General features: G+C 36.9%; 1 protein-coding gene across 1 annotated transcript in view; it reads left to right on the forward strand.

Moving 5' to 3' along the window:
• mad1l1 (mitotic arrest deficient 1 like 1) overlaps nt 1-16,314 on the forward strand; it is a 51,439-nt gene extending 35,125 nt beyond the window's left edge. The window contains exon 18 of the mRNA XM_008397155.2: nt 15,810-16,314. Coding sequence (XP_008395377.1) covers nt 15,810-15,959 — 150 coding nt within the window. The 3' untranslated portion in view covers nt 15,960-16,314. The remainder of the gene's footprint in view (nt 1-15,809) is intronic.
• Nucleotides 16,315-16,526: the final 212 nt, after the last annotated feature.

Consider the following 16,526-nt stretch of genomic DNA (forward strand, 5'->3'; position numbering starts at 1 on the left):
TGGGTGTGCGTGTGAGTGTGTGAGTGCACGCATGTTTGTCACTGTGTATGCTGGTTTGCGTGCCGCTCCGGTTGGGTCCCACTGACTCTGTGGGTCAGTGTCTAGAGCATATGTCCTTTGTCTGGTTGGTAACGTGATACTAGCAGCAGAAATCCAACTGATGTCCCCAGCCACAGAATGACAGCCCCCACGTACGTTTGTAGTTTGTTCAATAATTGATAGGGAATGAATGTTAGTGATGAATATTTGCTGTGTTGGGTCTGTAGCAGCAGTACAAGCATAATATGAGATGAAAATTACCAAGTCGGGCACCACTCTCGAGAAAATAGGCAAAACAAATTCAGTCTGTTGTCTCAAGAAGATATTTGTAAGAATAGAAAACTGGGATTAAACCGGTAATACTTGTGAGATCCACTAGAAAACGTGTCGCATTCATACTTTAGCTGAAGACATTTACCACCGTTCACTTTAATCTTCTCTACTGCTCATCATAGTGGCTCTCTTCTTTACAGATCCGTGCTCTACTCCTCTTCCTCAGCTGTGTCCTTCTCAGTAGTTTAAACTTTGGTGAAAGAAAATTCCTAATTGGTTAAATTGCTCACATGACCTCTGTGTTTCCTGAGCTGGCATCTAAACTTTTCCAGTGCTATAATTTGTTGCCTCTTTCTTCATCTTTTCGGGTCGAATATGTGTAACATTAAACCTTCTGGGTGCCCCCTTCTTCTCTTTTTCTCCTATTCTTTCTTTCTTCCTCTTTCTATTTTTAATCTCTTTCCAGAATATCTGATTTTGCAGTAAATTGGCTTGTTTTCAGAAGCTTCTTAATTGGCAACAAAAATACAAATAATAACTGGATAAAGTAATTAATGTGGCAAATCTTCATTCAAATCATTCAAAAAAATAAATAAGAACTTTATAAATAGTAAGTAAAGAAAATGGGGAAAAATGAGAAAAAATAATTTAGGAAAAGTAAACCAATATAACTTAGATTGAGAAAAAGTAGGGATTAAATAACGGTTATGATGTTAAATTAAAACTGTTGAAATGGATAAATTTTACTTTGTCACACTGGATAATCAAATAAGTTTGAAATGTTTTTACTTTTTGGATGCAATCTTTGCCACAAGTATTACTTTATTCAGCCAATTATTTTATTTTTATAATTCTTGCCAAATATGGCATGATCAGTATTCCATACATTCGTCTTAACACTGCATCTGCGTATCTTGAGTAGGTTTAATGTTCACATGACATTCGTTCATGATTCTTGTTGGTTTAACCTTAAATGACTGAATGTAGCTTTGGAGTCCAACATCTCTAAATACACGTTGAAACTTTAAACTGACGGATTACAGCAAAGGAACACATGTAACTGAGGTTTCACTTCAGTCAGCTCAAAACTGGACTCCGAGGATTAGTATTGGACAGTAGCAGATTGGAAAAACATTGACTAGTTCAATGGGCATGAATTAAGCTGCAAGAATCACACAGTAGGGACACATTGGGGTAAATTATGTGAGAGTATGAATCTATTCTCCCTTTTAGGAGTCCTGTGTGAGTCCTTTTAGGACTCACACAACATGCCTGCTTGTGTTTTCCATTTTGAAGAGTTAAAAGGAAAAAAGTGTCAGCGTGTCACTACATAGTTACAGTCCAGTGTCACAGGAAGTCACTGATTACAACATAATTTGTTTGTAGCACAGTTGTTAACTGAAAGTTATAAAGAATACAAATAAAAATGTGTCCTAAAATTAAGTTATGTGAATTGTTAGTGGCACTGGGTAATTACTGGTTAAAAACAACCATTTCTTATGTTTTTCTCTCGTTTTGTGATCACTTTAATATTGTACTCAAATTCAAGTAAAAATTGTTCTAAGAATTTCAATTTGAGATTAAGATGCTATGATGAGAAGTCTGTTAGACTGCTTGCTGCAACATGTTTTATGTATTTATGTCACTAAGAATCAGGTTAATCAGTTGCTCATTTTAATTGTCTATTATACCACTGACAAAATAATTTGTACTCATCAGTTACTTGTTGCTCATACATAAGAGAGGCACTTTAAGTTTAATGAATAAACGGCTGATTAGAATATAAATATGGATGTTTTGCCTTTGGGTGCCGTACGCAGTTTTCGTCTTCGGCACTCTGACATCCTGCTTTTAAATAAAAAAATTTAAAAAAAGCCAGAACCTGCACTGAATTGGAAAAATATTAATCTGCATATCAGATGTTTATTTGTTATTCCTCCACCACCAATTAGCATGTATGTTGTGCAGTTGAACTGTACGTGGGTAAAGGGGATGCTCTTTGTGAGACAGGCGTGGAGGTGAGTACTGCAAATGGACTGACGGGACTAAAGAGAGTTGAAGGTTAGAGTGCAATCATTACCATTGGACTACGGTAAAATGATGTGGCTAGAAATCTGCGCAGAAAATGACATTGATCATAAGAGGCAAAGAGAAAAAAAATCTCGTCTTTAATTAGCATCAGAGCTTAGATGATCTCTGACTTTCATCATCTCAATAAACTATCTGTCACATCCATGGTGTGACATCTTAACATTATAGTCTGATGAAACAATGGTGAAAGGTTTCAGGCATAAAGAAAATTGAGAATCTTGTGCTTTTCTGGAGTGATGCAATTAGTTATTATCTAACTTATTTAGCATAATGCAATTGTTTGGAAAGAGGGGACGAAAATAAAAATAATGGTATCCACTGTTTGCTAGTAAAATAGAAACATCTTAAGCAGACGAGTTGAATTTTTGAAGGCTAGTTAAAATGTGCTTGTGTAAATTTCCACTTGAAATGAATAGAAAAACTGCAATTAGGAGTTCTACAGCAAATGTTTTAATGAAATCAGTAATTAATTATCTGATGGGACTCCTTGGATTCAGCATAATTTGAAATGAAACTTCAAGGAGTTGAGTGTAGGTTAAACAGAATAACAGAAACAAGAAGGCCTGCCCAAATGAAGTTTTGTTTGTTCAACTTAGAATAATTTTACATCGCCACTGATTGTGAAATCTGCTGTCAAAAGTCCTCCAAATGCGACTCCTTGGCTTGTGAAACTGTCATAGTAATAAAAACTGAGTGCTCCTACTTGCATGCAGTTGTTTCAAACTTATTTTCCAGCAAGACAATAACCCGAAGTATACAGCTTACGCTACACAGAAATAGTTTGTAGACAACAAATTGGATGTCTTTGAGTGGCCCAGTCAAAGCCCAGACCTCCATCCAATAGACAATTTGTGACTGGATTTGACTTAGTCACACAGACTCCATGCTGTAATTACAGCCAAATGTGCATCTATTAAATACTGACTTAATGCAAAAACTTATTTTATTATACTTTTTTTTCATTTTATCCTTATTTAATAGTAATTAGTTTTCACTTTGGCTTTTAAGGATTTTTTTTTAGTTAAAAAAAGCCAAATTTTATAGATCATGATTGGTTTTATAGGAGCAGTATTATGTAGAATCAACTTTTTTGAGCTTTACATCATGTTATAATGTTATTCCCTCATCAAATATTTTATTTTATTTTTTATGTAATGTAGAGAAATCCTTTTATCTCCATAGCAACCACTCGGCTATGCAAAATTCCTGAATGGAGCCAGTTCCGCCTTCAAGGACAAAGTTCTGCAGTTTCCAAACTACAGAGCTTCTGCCTCACAGATCAGCCCTCCCCTGCGACTCTCCACACTCAGCTCCTTCAGACTAGCCAGCAGCAATTAGTAAACACCTGATGGAACTGCACATGTTTCAGCAGACGTGGAACCACACATCTGCTGAGCTCATTTTATGAGCTACTTCTCAGGAAAACCAGTAAAACCCTGGTAAAAACGCTGTTAAAGGGTTAATAAAGGAACCATGTTGTGATGATTTCCTAAAGACAAAGTTTCATAAAGAGCTGGGCATATGTCTCTTTAAAAAAGAGACATATGCCCAATTTCAAGGCATCAAATTGGAAAAATTTCTTTTGTCATTTTATATATACAGAATTTTTTCAACAACTTAAGTTAAAATACTTACTTGATGGTGCTATTAAATTGCATAATGTAATTAATTAATACCCTTTTAAGTTATGTTGTCTTGTCTTTCTTATTTTGAAGCCAGCTCTTAACTGGCTTGAAGAACTAGACTGTGGTTTGCTTTTCCACAGTCTAAGATCGTATTTAAAAAAAAAATCTCTTTCTCTTTCTCACTGTTTATTCAATGTCACATGCTGTTTTTATTTTAATTATGTAAAGCACTTTGAAATGCCTTGCTGCTGAAATGTGCTATACAAATAAAATTTGATTGATTGATTGATTTAGATCCATGTCATTATGTCATAATAGTCTCATCCTTTTAATGTTTGATCCTCCACTAGTGTTATTCTGCATTATTATGAATAATCACGGTGCCTGGAAAACACATAATACTGCCCCTTTAAGAGCAGTAAAAAGGGTGAAACATTCAAGGAGGTGAATACTACTTAGTGTCAGTGTATCCAAAAGCATAAATTTAGTCGTAAATTAGTCATAAAACAGCAAACTGTTTGGAGCCAGTTCTGTTTTATGGTCATAATCCATGCTGAAGTAGATATTTTCACTGGGTTCCCGTAATCCATTGTCTCTGCGTCACACTGATTTGATTCCTGACATTTTTTTAGGTTCCTGGTTACCACTTGGAATATTCAAACACCACATTCCCTCGTTTAACAGCAATTGCATTTCCATAAAATGAATGAATGATGTTGGCTATGAGATTTTTTTGTAATTGCTCATAGATTATGTTGGCTCTGATGATTCGATGGATGTGTCAATCATCCAGATCGGCCAATGAGCTCCTGAGACTCTGTCATTTACAGAGTCAGACTGGAGAACTGAAAGCTTTGACGCAATGAGGTCAGAACACGTGGAGTGTTTTTTCCACTGTACTTTGACTTTTATCACAAATAGAGTTGTCATTCATTAGAATGACCATCTATGGTCAGACATTAGTGGGAGGAAAAAGAATCCTAAGAAAAACCCTAAGAAGTTTTAACAATGTGCTAAATTGTGCCAAAATAGCTAACTTGGAAAACAAAGATTCTTTTTTAGGGAGAATGTCTTTTCTCTCCATTTTTCCCCCCACTGTGTGTCATTTTAATTTACTGTCACTTAATAAGAGAAGTGTGGATTTTTAAACCTCTGGAGTATTCTCTGGAGTCTTGCATTCATTTTGATACCACATCAATTCAAATAAATATTGTCATTTTTGAGCAGAAATCTGCATGGGGCTAAATATTCTGCTGTTAAAATCCAACTATTTAAAGGTATTCTTACTTAGAGAGCTATTTAGAGGAAACAATGAAAGCCACATTTCTTAAGATAGAGCTTTCAGTGTATGTAAATTTTAAAACTTAATGGCAGGGCTTTTTGTTTTGCTTTTAGCATACTCTAGCCCCACAGGCATCCTGGCATTATCTTTCAGTAAAGGACTTGTCTTTCTGAAGGTGTTTGTGTGCTCCTTTTCCTCCAACCCTGTCGATATCAAGAGAAGTGCTATTGTCATTCAGGCATCTTTCAACTGCTTGGCTGGAAACGGTCACTATAAAGCACCACTCTGCATATCAAGTCAAAGTATTGATATCCTTTAATTGGATAGACAAATGAAAAGATAAATGAGATAATACTTCATTCTTGAGACTTTACCTTACATTTTCTTTACAAATGTTCCCACTACTATTAGTAAGATTGAGGGAACAGATTTTCTCTTTTTCTTTGTTTACGCATAAAAAAAACTTGATGTCTCCTTGTGGATAAAACTTGTCAGTAGCGCCTGCCTGCAGCTGTACGGCTGTATGCTGCGCTGTGAGTACCTTGAGATTTTCCTTTGAGTAAAAAAAAAATATATGTAGTTATTGGACTTTTTATTATTTCCACCATTTGCTATTGATACAATTGTAAAAAAATAAAAATAAAAAAATATTTGGTATTTTGTGTCAAAACATCCTATAGGTGGCCCACGTCTTTTTGACATCTGTGGCGAGAGCCCCTACTGGTCCTAAGGCTAAATGTTATTGGTCAGCTTGCTTTTGTTTATTTGGCAGCTTGGCGCTCTTTGATTAATGTGACCATACACTGAAGCTAGCTAGAAATGAATAAGTGGACTAAGAGGAGTTGAGTAGATCCCGCCTGACCTTTGAACTCATGTTGAACCGTTTTTATGGGTCATGTAGATCACATCTGTGTGACATTTGTGTGGGTTAGGTTTGTGCTGGTTTTGTGTGCCATGCACATTACGCATGTTGGAGATGTGGTTGTGCACGTGCTGGTTTTCTGCGTACTCTCCGGTAATATCCAGCAGGAGCCCATGGAACTTGTGATATTTGTTTTTTAATTTAACATCACCTTCCATGGTTTGACAAGGCGACATTAAGTCAGCCGTGCAGTTCTGTTGATGCTTAAACATATGCAGTAAACAGAATCTTGCTGATTTTTTTATTAAGGTCAGATAATGTTTAAAACATTTTTAAAGAAGTGTGAATATGCAAGTAAGCATTGATGAGGTTAGTATTTGGATGCAACTGTGGTTTCATTAGACCTTTCATTAATTTTGGAATATTTTATTCGATGAAGAAAAAGAATAATAAACACAAATCTAGTCTCTGATTTACTTTACTCAAACGTATTTGAGAATAGTAGGATTCCACACTTTTGTGATTTTTTTCTCTCTTTTTTTTTGCAAGCAATATCAATGATTTTGTGATTCTACTTTACTAATATTTGCAAGGAATTTTACACATTATTTACACATTTATGTATGACAGTAATTGTTACTTCTAGTTACTTGTCATAACTATATCAGACTAAATTAAAATAATCAGTTTCTGAGAAAACAGTGATTTAGGTTAAGAGTTCTATTTCATGTTGAGCATGTCAGTTTTGAGGCCCTGTCGGTGGTAGTGCCTCTAACCTTTCAGCGGTTGCTTGTTGGCTCATTTCCTTCCATACCGTGAAGTGTTGAATGCATTGTCATTGAATTTAGTTTTCCTACATAAAAATAAGAATATAAATTCAAAGTCTTCATATTTTCTGAATATGAATAATATTAAGACCTAATGACATTCCCCTCAGCCTGAGCTGTACTTTGTGTTTTGTGCCAATTAGCAAATGTTAGAGTCACAGAAGAAGTAAAAAGGTATGGTCAGTGTGAAGAAATTGATGTCTGGTTTTAGCATTCAGCTCAAGGCCCCACTGTGTTCAACTGCAGCACTGCAGAGATGGTAGCACAGCATACATCACAGATATTGGTAAGAAACATAAATGAATCAACTTGATGAACCTAATGTTACCCAGTTATATAATGAACTGAGAAAGAAGATTAAATGATAATAAATGAAGGATTAGGTTCAGCACCTACGTTCTAAGACAGCAAGACTCTGAACATCTATGTAGTATACAAACAAGCAACTTCTCTCAAACATACTTCAACCTTCCTGTTAAAATACTTTAATCAAAAAACTCAGTAAGCCAGGAAACCTCAACTAAATGTGTGAATGTGTGTGAATGACTGAATAGTAGTAGTGTCGTGAAATACTTTGGGGTTCTCTCGGCTTATACGAGTAGAGGCCATTTACCATTTAAAGTACGAAGTAAAAATGAAACAATATTGAAAATGAATGACCTGCCAAAAAGTACCAAAAAGAATAGAGCCAGTAGAATAGGAATACCCCTTACAGTTCCACATTGGGGAAATTCAGGTGTTGCAGCAGCAAAGTGACTGGTCAGCTAAAAGTGTTAAAATACATATTCAAATATATTTATCAAAATGTCAGTAATTACAGGGCAGTTATCAAAAATAGCATACTGTGGTCCAAAAGAATGTGCAACTGAGTAGAATTTGTTTTGTTTTTTTTATTTACAAAATGTGTGTGTAATTGTACATTTAAAAACAGCCTATTTACAATGTATGAAAACAAATGTGCAAATATCAGCAGAAGTGTTTTTTGGAATGAGTAAAACTGTATTAATAACTGTCTTTTGTGCGGCTGAACCACTGCGGCTTCCTCACTCTCATTCTCCCGATCGGGAAACCCCTCGTTCTGTGTCTTGCCACTTTTTGCTCACTTTGATAGGATAATTGTTCCCTGATTTCAAAACTGGCTGAAGGGGTGCTTGTAATTCCAGTTACAGAGGGGAGCAGAGCAGAGATTCAACCTCAAAGTTGTACGAGTGTGAAGGCGAGGCCCAATAGATTTACTTTCACAAGAGGAGCATTACAGTTTTTGCCATGACTCTCCACTTCATATATGTATTAAACTTTACTAACAGTTGCTTTGGGTTTATTGCAAATGTAATGGGCAGCGGCAAGAAAGGGAGAAAGACTGGGAAAATATTTAAAGAGAAAGAAGGAGATGTTAGAGAGAATCATAGAACACAAATTGATACACTTGGAGTCTGTCTCTCCATCTGCAAAAAGTGAAAAAACTAAATCGAGAAACCACAACAACAACATTTAATGACAACAGTTATAACATCACTGGAAAGATGTATTTAGTGGGAACCGCAATCCAACTGAAAGTGTATCTGACAAACACCTAAGTTCAAATATGATTATGATAAATGGGATTTGCGTTCATCAATTAAGCCCTTCTGTCATGCCTGGAGGTCTGTCTCTGTTGCAGAAGACATGCCTGTGTGGAAAATACAGTTTCCGTTGTAGGAGCTTTTAACAGCTAGTGTTCCTCATTTGCCTTAATAATTAAACATCTCACGGATACTTAAAATAGCCGTGTCCTTTTCTCAGTGTAACAACCTTCACACCAAAGACTGTCGTTCACAACATGAACACCCAGAGTAAAATATTTGATGAAATGGCTGTGGCTTTATAAAGTTAATATTTAGGATCTCATATCTGCTAAGTGTGTGTGTCTCAGAAATGTTGAGTATCATTGCCTCAAGTTTGTTTCTATTACCATATGTAAAACTGAGTAGCCTTTGTTGGGCCATCTGTATTTGTTGGCTCACACATTTGGCAAGTTGAAATCAAACAATGAGTGGGCGCTTCAGGACTGGAGCAGACTTCCAGGCTGTTATCTTGGTTTTCCATTCCAACTGACTGTGGGGGTCCTCACAGTTTGCTCAACTCTCACAGGCCCGCACGAAACAGTCCTATGTGTCTTGCACACACCCACTCATATGCTGTCTTGTTTCCATGTACCATAATACATCAAGGTGTTTCAGAAGCTGAGATCTCCATGGTAACTGGCTGCAGTGTTTGTCTTTTGTTCGCGATCAATGTTTCAGAGGCCTCAGGAGTCTCTGGAGCCTTGTGCGCACGTGTTTGTTGTTCACCTGCGATGATGGTAGCGAGTGTGAGGATGTGGTGTAGTTCTGAGGCAGCCACACAGGAAACCGCAGCACACCAGGGAGAATTCTGGGAGAGCCATGGAGTGAGGGGCAAGATGAAGGGGGAGGAAGTTGTCAAAGAAGAAATTGTCCTGAGAAACACCTTAAACCGCTTACAGGCGATGGTGTGACTAAAGTAGTGAGAATCAGTTTTGAATGAGAGACTTGGCCATGTGAAAAGATGAATAAATACAAAGGTGATCCATCCATTAATGTAATCCTATTTCATGGTTATACTGACCACATCCCCACAATGATACAGTCAATAAAAATAAATTAAAATATTACTGAAAAGTTCATTTATTTTGGTAATTGAATTTACTTTGCGGAACACATTAGGTAGATGTATTATACACAGACTGATGTGCTCAAGTTGCCATTTCTGTTAATGATGATTTTCAGTTTACAGCAAATAAAAACATGAGTTTTAAGATTAGGATATTACATCAGATAGATAATAAAATATGTGTTTCAATGCAGAAATGTGGGTTTAATAAAGATAAAATAGCTGTTTAAATTTTATTTTTTAAAGGTACTCTGAATCTGGCAGATGTGCCTCATTGCAATGGATATTCTAATATACTGAAAATGACTATCATTAAAGCTCAAAGTTAGTAGTATTAATTTCTTTATTCATGCTTGAAAAATAAACAAGCCTCCAGTCACTAGGTGGCAGCACTGCTCATTGATGAGGCTGCCTGTTCATCCCAGTAGAATATTTTCAGACCCTTCTAGCAACTTTTTTTCTTCAGAAAAGCAACAAGTAACAAATCTAGCAAGTTTTATTATTGGAGATTTGTGTGACAAAATGCAAAAATGTAAATTAGGCAAAGGCGTAATTTAGCACCTTTTAGGACAGCCAATAGCCGCTTTTCCTGCTGTATTTTACAAAAATAATCTTGTATCCCATTTTGAAATGGAAAAAGCTGATGAAACTGGCAAGTAGCCAATGTTAATAGTTTACAAATGTTTTTGAATGTTACTGTTTAGTATAAACACATCTCTCTTTTCAGGATCACACAGACTAAACGGTCCTGATTAAATATTACAAATTCAAATAAACTACTTATGGAAATTGCTTTAAGACTTAGAGCAATAAAATGAGCTGCGTCAGCTCAAAATTAAGTTGTTGCAGCTTGTTTCATTTATCCGTTTCACACTAAAGGAGTGACAATGAAAGGTATTTGTCAGTTTCCAATTCAACAAGTAAAATTTTTATTACAAGTTAAAAAATGTGCGGCAGGTTTCCTGATAGAGTTGCTGGTTTTGAATCGAGCAGGAAATGAAAGGATTTGATCTTCTTTTGCTCATCAAGCCACAGGTCTTGTTTTTGTAAACTCAAGGGCAACAAAGAGCTTAGAGTGAGTGCTGATGCTTCTAATGAGCAGAGAAATTTTTCAATACATGACTGGACAATTAGAAATGAGAAAAAAATGACAATTTTGATCAATAAGCAATTAACTTATGCATTATAGCTTTTCTTGTTTGCATTTTTAAAGGGTAGAAGTAAGATTGTTTGTTAGAGTAAACCATTCAGATTTGTTTTAATGTTGGTAGTAGGTCAGAATTTAATAACCCTAATGTTTAATCTAGAGTAGGCATTTCCCTTTTTTCTGATTTTAAAAAGAAAAAAAAAAATATTTTTTTGGCTCAAATGGGGAAATGTGGCTATTAAACTTTGCAGAAAAATGTGTCCAATTTATCTGCTTGTTTAAACACATTTCTAGAATTTTATAACGCCTATTAAACGCCACGCCTAAAATTGTTGTCAATAACAGGACTGTTCAGTCACTGATACCAACGCTTTAGTTCTGCCGTTTACATCCGATGCATACATCATTCACCATATGTGGCTGAGTTTCCCGAGGATACTCTAATGCAGTGGTTCTTAACCTTTTTTGAGGTACCAAACCCACCAGTTTCATATGCGCATTCACTGAACTCTTCTGTAGTGATAAATAAAATATGATTTTTTCCCCCCCCAAATTCAAGACATAGGAGTGACCCAACTAGAGTCTAGTTGGGTCACCCCAAGATTATTAAGTTGTCTTAAAAGGTAGAGTCTCTGAGAACAGTTCTTCAAAATATAGTCAGTGTTTTCAGCAAAGTTGAGCTGTCTGTCCAGGAATGACCCAAGGTATTTCAAATTTGCCACAGTTTCAACAGATTGGCCATCGAGAGAAACTGGAACCACTTTAAGGTTTTGTTTAGATCATTTAATTAGCTCTACATTCTTAATAGAATGAAAAATTAATAATAAATAATAAAGACTTTGCGGTATTCTGATTTAGTAATGTAATTATATTGTGTTACCACCCCCACGCCACTAGAGGCAGTAGCAACCCCGAAAAGATGCAACTAAGGAGCAGATTTAGAAGTACACCAAAAACTACAGAATTTGGTAAAATTAATTAATTAAAGACAAAAGTTCAAATCCATGCTGAGAGAGGAACTCCTTCAATCAGGGGTCCTCCACAGCTCTGATTGGCTAAGCAATGTAACGTGATCCTCTGCAGCAAGTGATGACAAAGCGGGGCGTCATCACGACTTTACACAAGTGTGTCTTTACCTCCGCGGCAGAGGCTCCGCCGAACCCCTGAGACCGACTCATCGAACCCCTGGGGTTCGATCGAACCCAGGTTAAGAACCACAATGGAAGTGCTGAGAAAGTTTATTTCATTATGAGACATGAGCCACTGCTTTTTGTAGTTGTTGGGAAAATAAAATTTCCAGCATGTGAATTATGCAAGGAGTTTATTGGGATGTTTTTGGAAAGCGATGATTTAAATTAAAAAAGCCTATCCCTGCTTTAATTTCAAATTAATATTTATGCTGCTGTGATGCGGGTTGAGCTTGTGGAGCTGCTTTGAGTCCTAGGACATGCTGTCAGCTTTCAAGCCACCTGCTCATTTTTATACACAGTTATGACCAAAAAAGAGTCCATATAGAAAATGAAAAATTAGGCTTATGGTTTGCAAATTGGTTCACAAGACTGGAGAACACTTTTTGGAAGGCAACTACAAATAGGTTTCAGTTTAAAAGACTTGCCACATGATTACAACAAATCCTGTGGACTTTTGTTGCATATCATCCACTTTTTCCCTAATTTAATTTCCATTTTGAATTTTATACTGGAGATCCCTGGGGGGATGGCTGGAGGAAAAACTATTACAGAAACAGGACTTTGTCAGAGTTATTGGACTTAAAAGAAAGTATCATGCAAAGCTTTACTGTTATGCTAAACCAACCTTAGGAACAACAAAATTTTCTTTGTTTTCTCTTGTTCTGCAGATACACTGGTCCGTTCCTCTCACAGTTGTGCTGATTAATTCTTGCTGATATTCAGCGTAGCGCTGCTGCTGCTGCTAACAACGCTAACATCATAATTCAACCCATGCGGGTTGTCTGGCACATTATTCTCCGACACAGTGTAATAAATTAATTGCACGTTTTATTTCAAACTCAAAGAAGGGATTTGTTCAAATTCTCTCTAATGAGACAATAAGTCTCATGTAAAATTAATCACCTTAGCTCGACGGTAATTAAAATTGCACCAGAAGTCCTCGGAAGTTCCGTTTTCTCTCGTTTGAGTGGAAGCTAATTGTGCTTCATTTTGCACAAAATTGGGAGAAACGGAAAGTTGTTCTGTCTGGTGCTTTTTAAACATTTTTGCACATCGCATTTCCATACCCACTTAACCATTGTGCAGTCAGCTAGCAAATGCCATTAGTTCAGGAACCATGTTCTCTTACCCATTAGAGGTTTGTGATGGGCCTCAGCTCAGTTCCCTGTTTCAACGTCCTGCAGTGCAAGTCAAAACAGATTTCCTGTGGTAATGCTGAGTGAGATGTTAAGTCAAATGTAAAAAAGAAAAAACAAAAAAAAAAAAACAAGAAAATGAAAAAGATCAGACGAGGCAGAGAGAGGCCACTCCAAACCGCACACACCTAATAAGTAGGTGTGTGCCCAAATGTGGGCAAATTGACCCTTTGCAATACGTCACTTAATCATTCCAGGCACCATGATGGACGTCGGAAGTGAGGGACGGGAGTATTGAACCAATTGACTGAAACTGTTTTCCCAAGTTGTTTTTGCCAGTTCTTTAATGGCTTCTACTTGTTCGAGTTGAGCTCATTTTGCCTGTGAAAGTAACACACTCGGTTGGGGCTCATACAAGGTATTTACACAAGTTGGAAATAGTTAGCATAGAAACCGACTCATACCTTCTTCCTCCTGACGTGTTGATCAAATTCCTGACTTTGCCTGAATTCACACCACATGATTTATGTCACTATGTCATAAAAATAGTTTCCTTTAAACAGGAGAAACCTTACAAACGTACAAAAGACGAGATGCTAACCAGTTTTTTTCCTACATGCTAGGCTACATGTCGGTGCGGCATTGTCTCCAGGGTTATCAATTGTTAGAAGCATACTTTCTCCATTAAGCGATATTTGATATCTTTCTGATCATGCTTATAAAGTATATGAATGTTAACCTTCTTACCTTGTAAAAGGTCTTGTCTGCTAATCTGCGATTTCACCGAGGACTTCGAGTCCTCAATGTTTTATGAACTGTTTGATGCTGTGAGAGCTCTGGTGGAGCCAGCTGTACATTGTGTGAAAAAACAAAAACTAAACATCATCCTCCTACTACTTCCTGATTAAAAAAAAAATATATATATATACATAGGCCTGTCGCAATAAACGATAAATCAATTAATCGGACGATAAAAAAACCGAGATCGTTTTAATTATTGTCTTTATCGTCTCTTCCTGCCTTTTTTTCTTTCTGTTGATGACGCTGAATGCTGTTGATGACGCTGAATGAAAAAAGGCTCAGCTCCGGTGCTCTCCACTGACCCTCCCTTCCTCATTTCTTTAGTCTAATGTCCAGTGCACATTACACGAGTTGTTGGCCCATTTTCAAACTCTGAGAGACACATTAGCCGACAGAAATCCTAGGTATAACGGTTCGATTGGGTTTGTCGTGCCGTGTGATGACCAGCCACATGGACACAAAATAACGGCTGCAAGTCCAGTTACCTAATTTTAAAACCAGGCATTAATTAATGCTTTACTAGAATCTACATGTGATGCATGTGGCTAGAGTCAGCGTAAAGTCCTGACTGAATGAACATCATTATAACCTATTTATGTCACGTCAACGAAGAACAGCTGAAAACTTACCGGGTTCATCAACTGAGGTAGCAATTTGGCTCCAACTCATCTCCTTGTCATTTCTATATTMTTTGCACAAAACGTTAAATAAATATTAATGTTGTTTCCACATATTATCTCCGATGTCCGCTGGATTTCGGGTTGCGCCGTTTCAGCTGTTTGGGATTCCCCTCCGTAATTTCCCCTCAGAAAGCGCAGAGGAGAATCCGCGCTTTCACATTCAGAGTTAAGCTCCTAGTCGGGGAAAACCCCTGATTTAGATCGGAGCGGCCACGACGATCTACCGTAACACACCACACACTGCAGGATGATCGGTTAGATCGGCCAACGATCTAAGATTGTCATAAGGGGAAAATAGGGGCAAAAAATGGTGTAGTGTGAACTATTGCATTAGGTTGTCGGATGTGCCTTTTTTCTCTATTTAAATCTAGAGATTACTGAAGGGCAATACAGACTTCATAATCTGCACTCTTTTGGTTGAATGCAGTATTTATTTCCACTTTGGCTTTGTTGTTTAGTTTTTATTCAAGTAAGTTTTTTGTTAATGGAGACTGAGAATCCATTTTATTTTTGTTATTTTTATTATTTTGGTTGTTTATTTAGTTTATCAGTTCCAGTGTTACGTGTTATTTTGAAAATAAATATCAGGAAATCGCATGTATCATTAGTCATTTCCATTAAATCAGTGTCAAAAGGTCTTGAAACAATATTATCGTTTATCGCAATAATTTCTTTAGACAATTAATCGTCCAGCAAAATTTGTTATCGTGACAGGCCTATATATACATATATTATTATTTCTCATCTTTTACTTTCCTGTGTTTTCCCACAACCTGCATGTTCTGTCTGATATAAGATCTCTGATACACTCTGACACAGGACGTTTCTCAGATGTCTCAATATGTTCTCAGTGTGTCATGGGACTCTGCTCCTCGCTGCATTGCTTTAATTACTTTATTTTCCCTCATCCCTTTCTCCTTCACTCCATCACCCCGAGCTGCTCCTCGTTCCTTTTAATTAATCCACACAGACTTAGACACCCTTCCCCCTGCTGTGGTTGTGTATACACACACACACACACACACACACACACACACAACCAACTCCATGCAGACACACACTTGACGGCTCCCTTTAGACGAGCACAGCTTCGAGTGATCTTGCTTCGTCTTAAAAGTTCTGGTGGAAACAGATGCCTGATAGTTGGATGTTTTTTTGTTTTTTTTTGTCTGATTTTTTTCTGCAGGGCTCCAATGGAAGCATGCAGCTCATGGAGACGGACTTCTCCAAAACTCTGGGAGAAATGGTGACCCTTCACCTCCACCACCAGAAGAGCATCCCGGCCTTCCTCTCTGCCGTGACGCTGGACCTGTTCAGCCGACAGACCACCTTCTGAAGAGTGTCGCCTCTTAAATGGAAAAGTGTAAAATTAGATTTATTTTTTTTCTTAAAATGGCCAAGTGGCTATCATAACTTTGAAATATGTATTGTGTGGAAATTGATGTGAATTTGACTTTTTTTTTCTTTTAATATCTTTTTTTTCCCCCTTCTATTTTCTCCCAAAACTCGATAGACAAAATGTCATGTCAAAGTTTTCTGCCCTGTCGGCCATTAAAATTATTGACCCTTATAAAAAACTTTGGAAATAAAATGTATCTTTTATTGCAGTAACACAGTCTCACACTGAAAATCCAGTAGTAGGCACAATTACTATGAATATTTCTTTGTAATGAATAAAACAAAAAATATTATTTTGTTTCTACTTGACTTTATTGATTGGGAGCTTCAGATTAGCATACTTTGACTATTGATGTTTCAGTATGCCAATAACTGCAACCTCCCTCATCATATTTCAGATTCAAGCTGCTGTTTGAACATGATGCAAAAGGAAAATAAATGTGTGTGCGTGTGTGTCTGCGTGCGTGCGTGTGTGTGTGTGTGTGTAGGTGTGTGCGTGTGTGTG

This window comes from Poecilia reticulata, linkage group LG1 (assembly GCF_000633615.1).
Source record: "Poecilia reticulata strain Guanapo linkage group LG1, Guppy_female_1.0+MT, whole genome shotgun sequence".
Taxonomy (NCBI): Eukaryota; Metazoa; Chordata; class Actinopteri; order Cyprinodontiformes; family Poeciliidae; genus Poecilia; species Poecilia reticulata.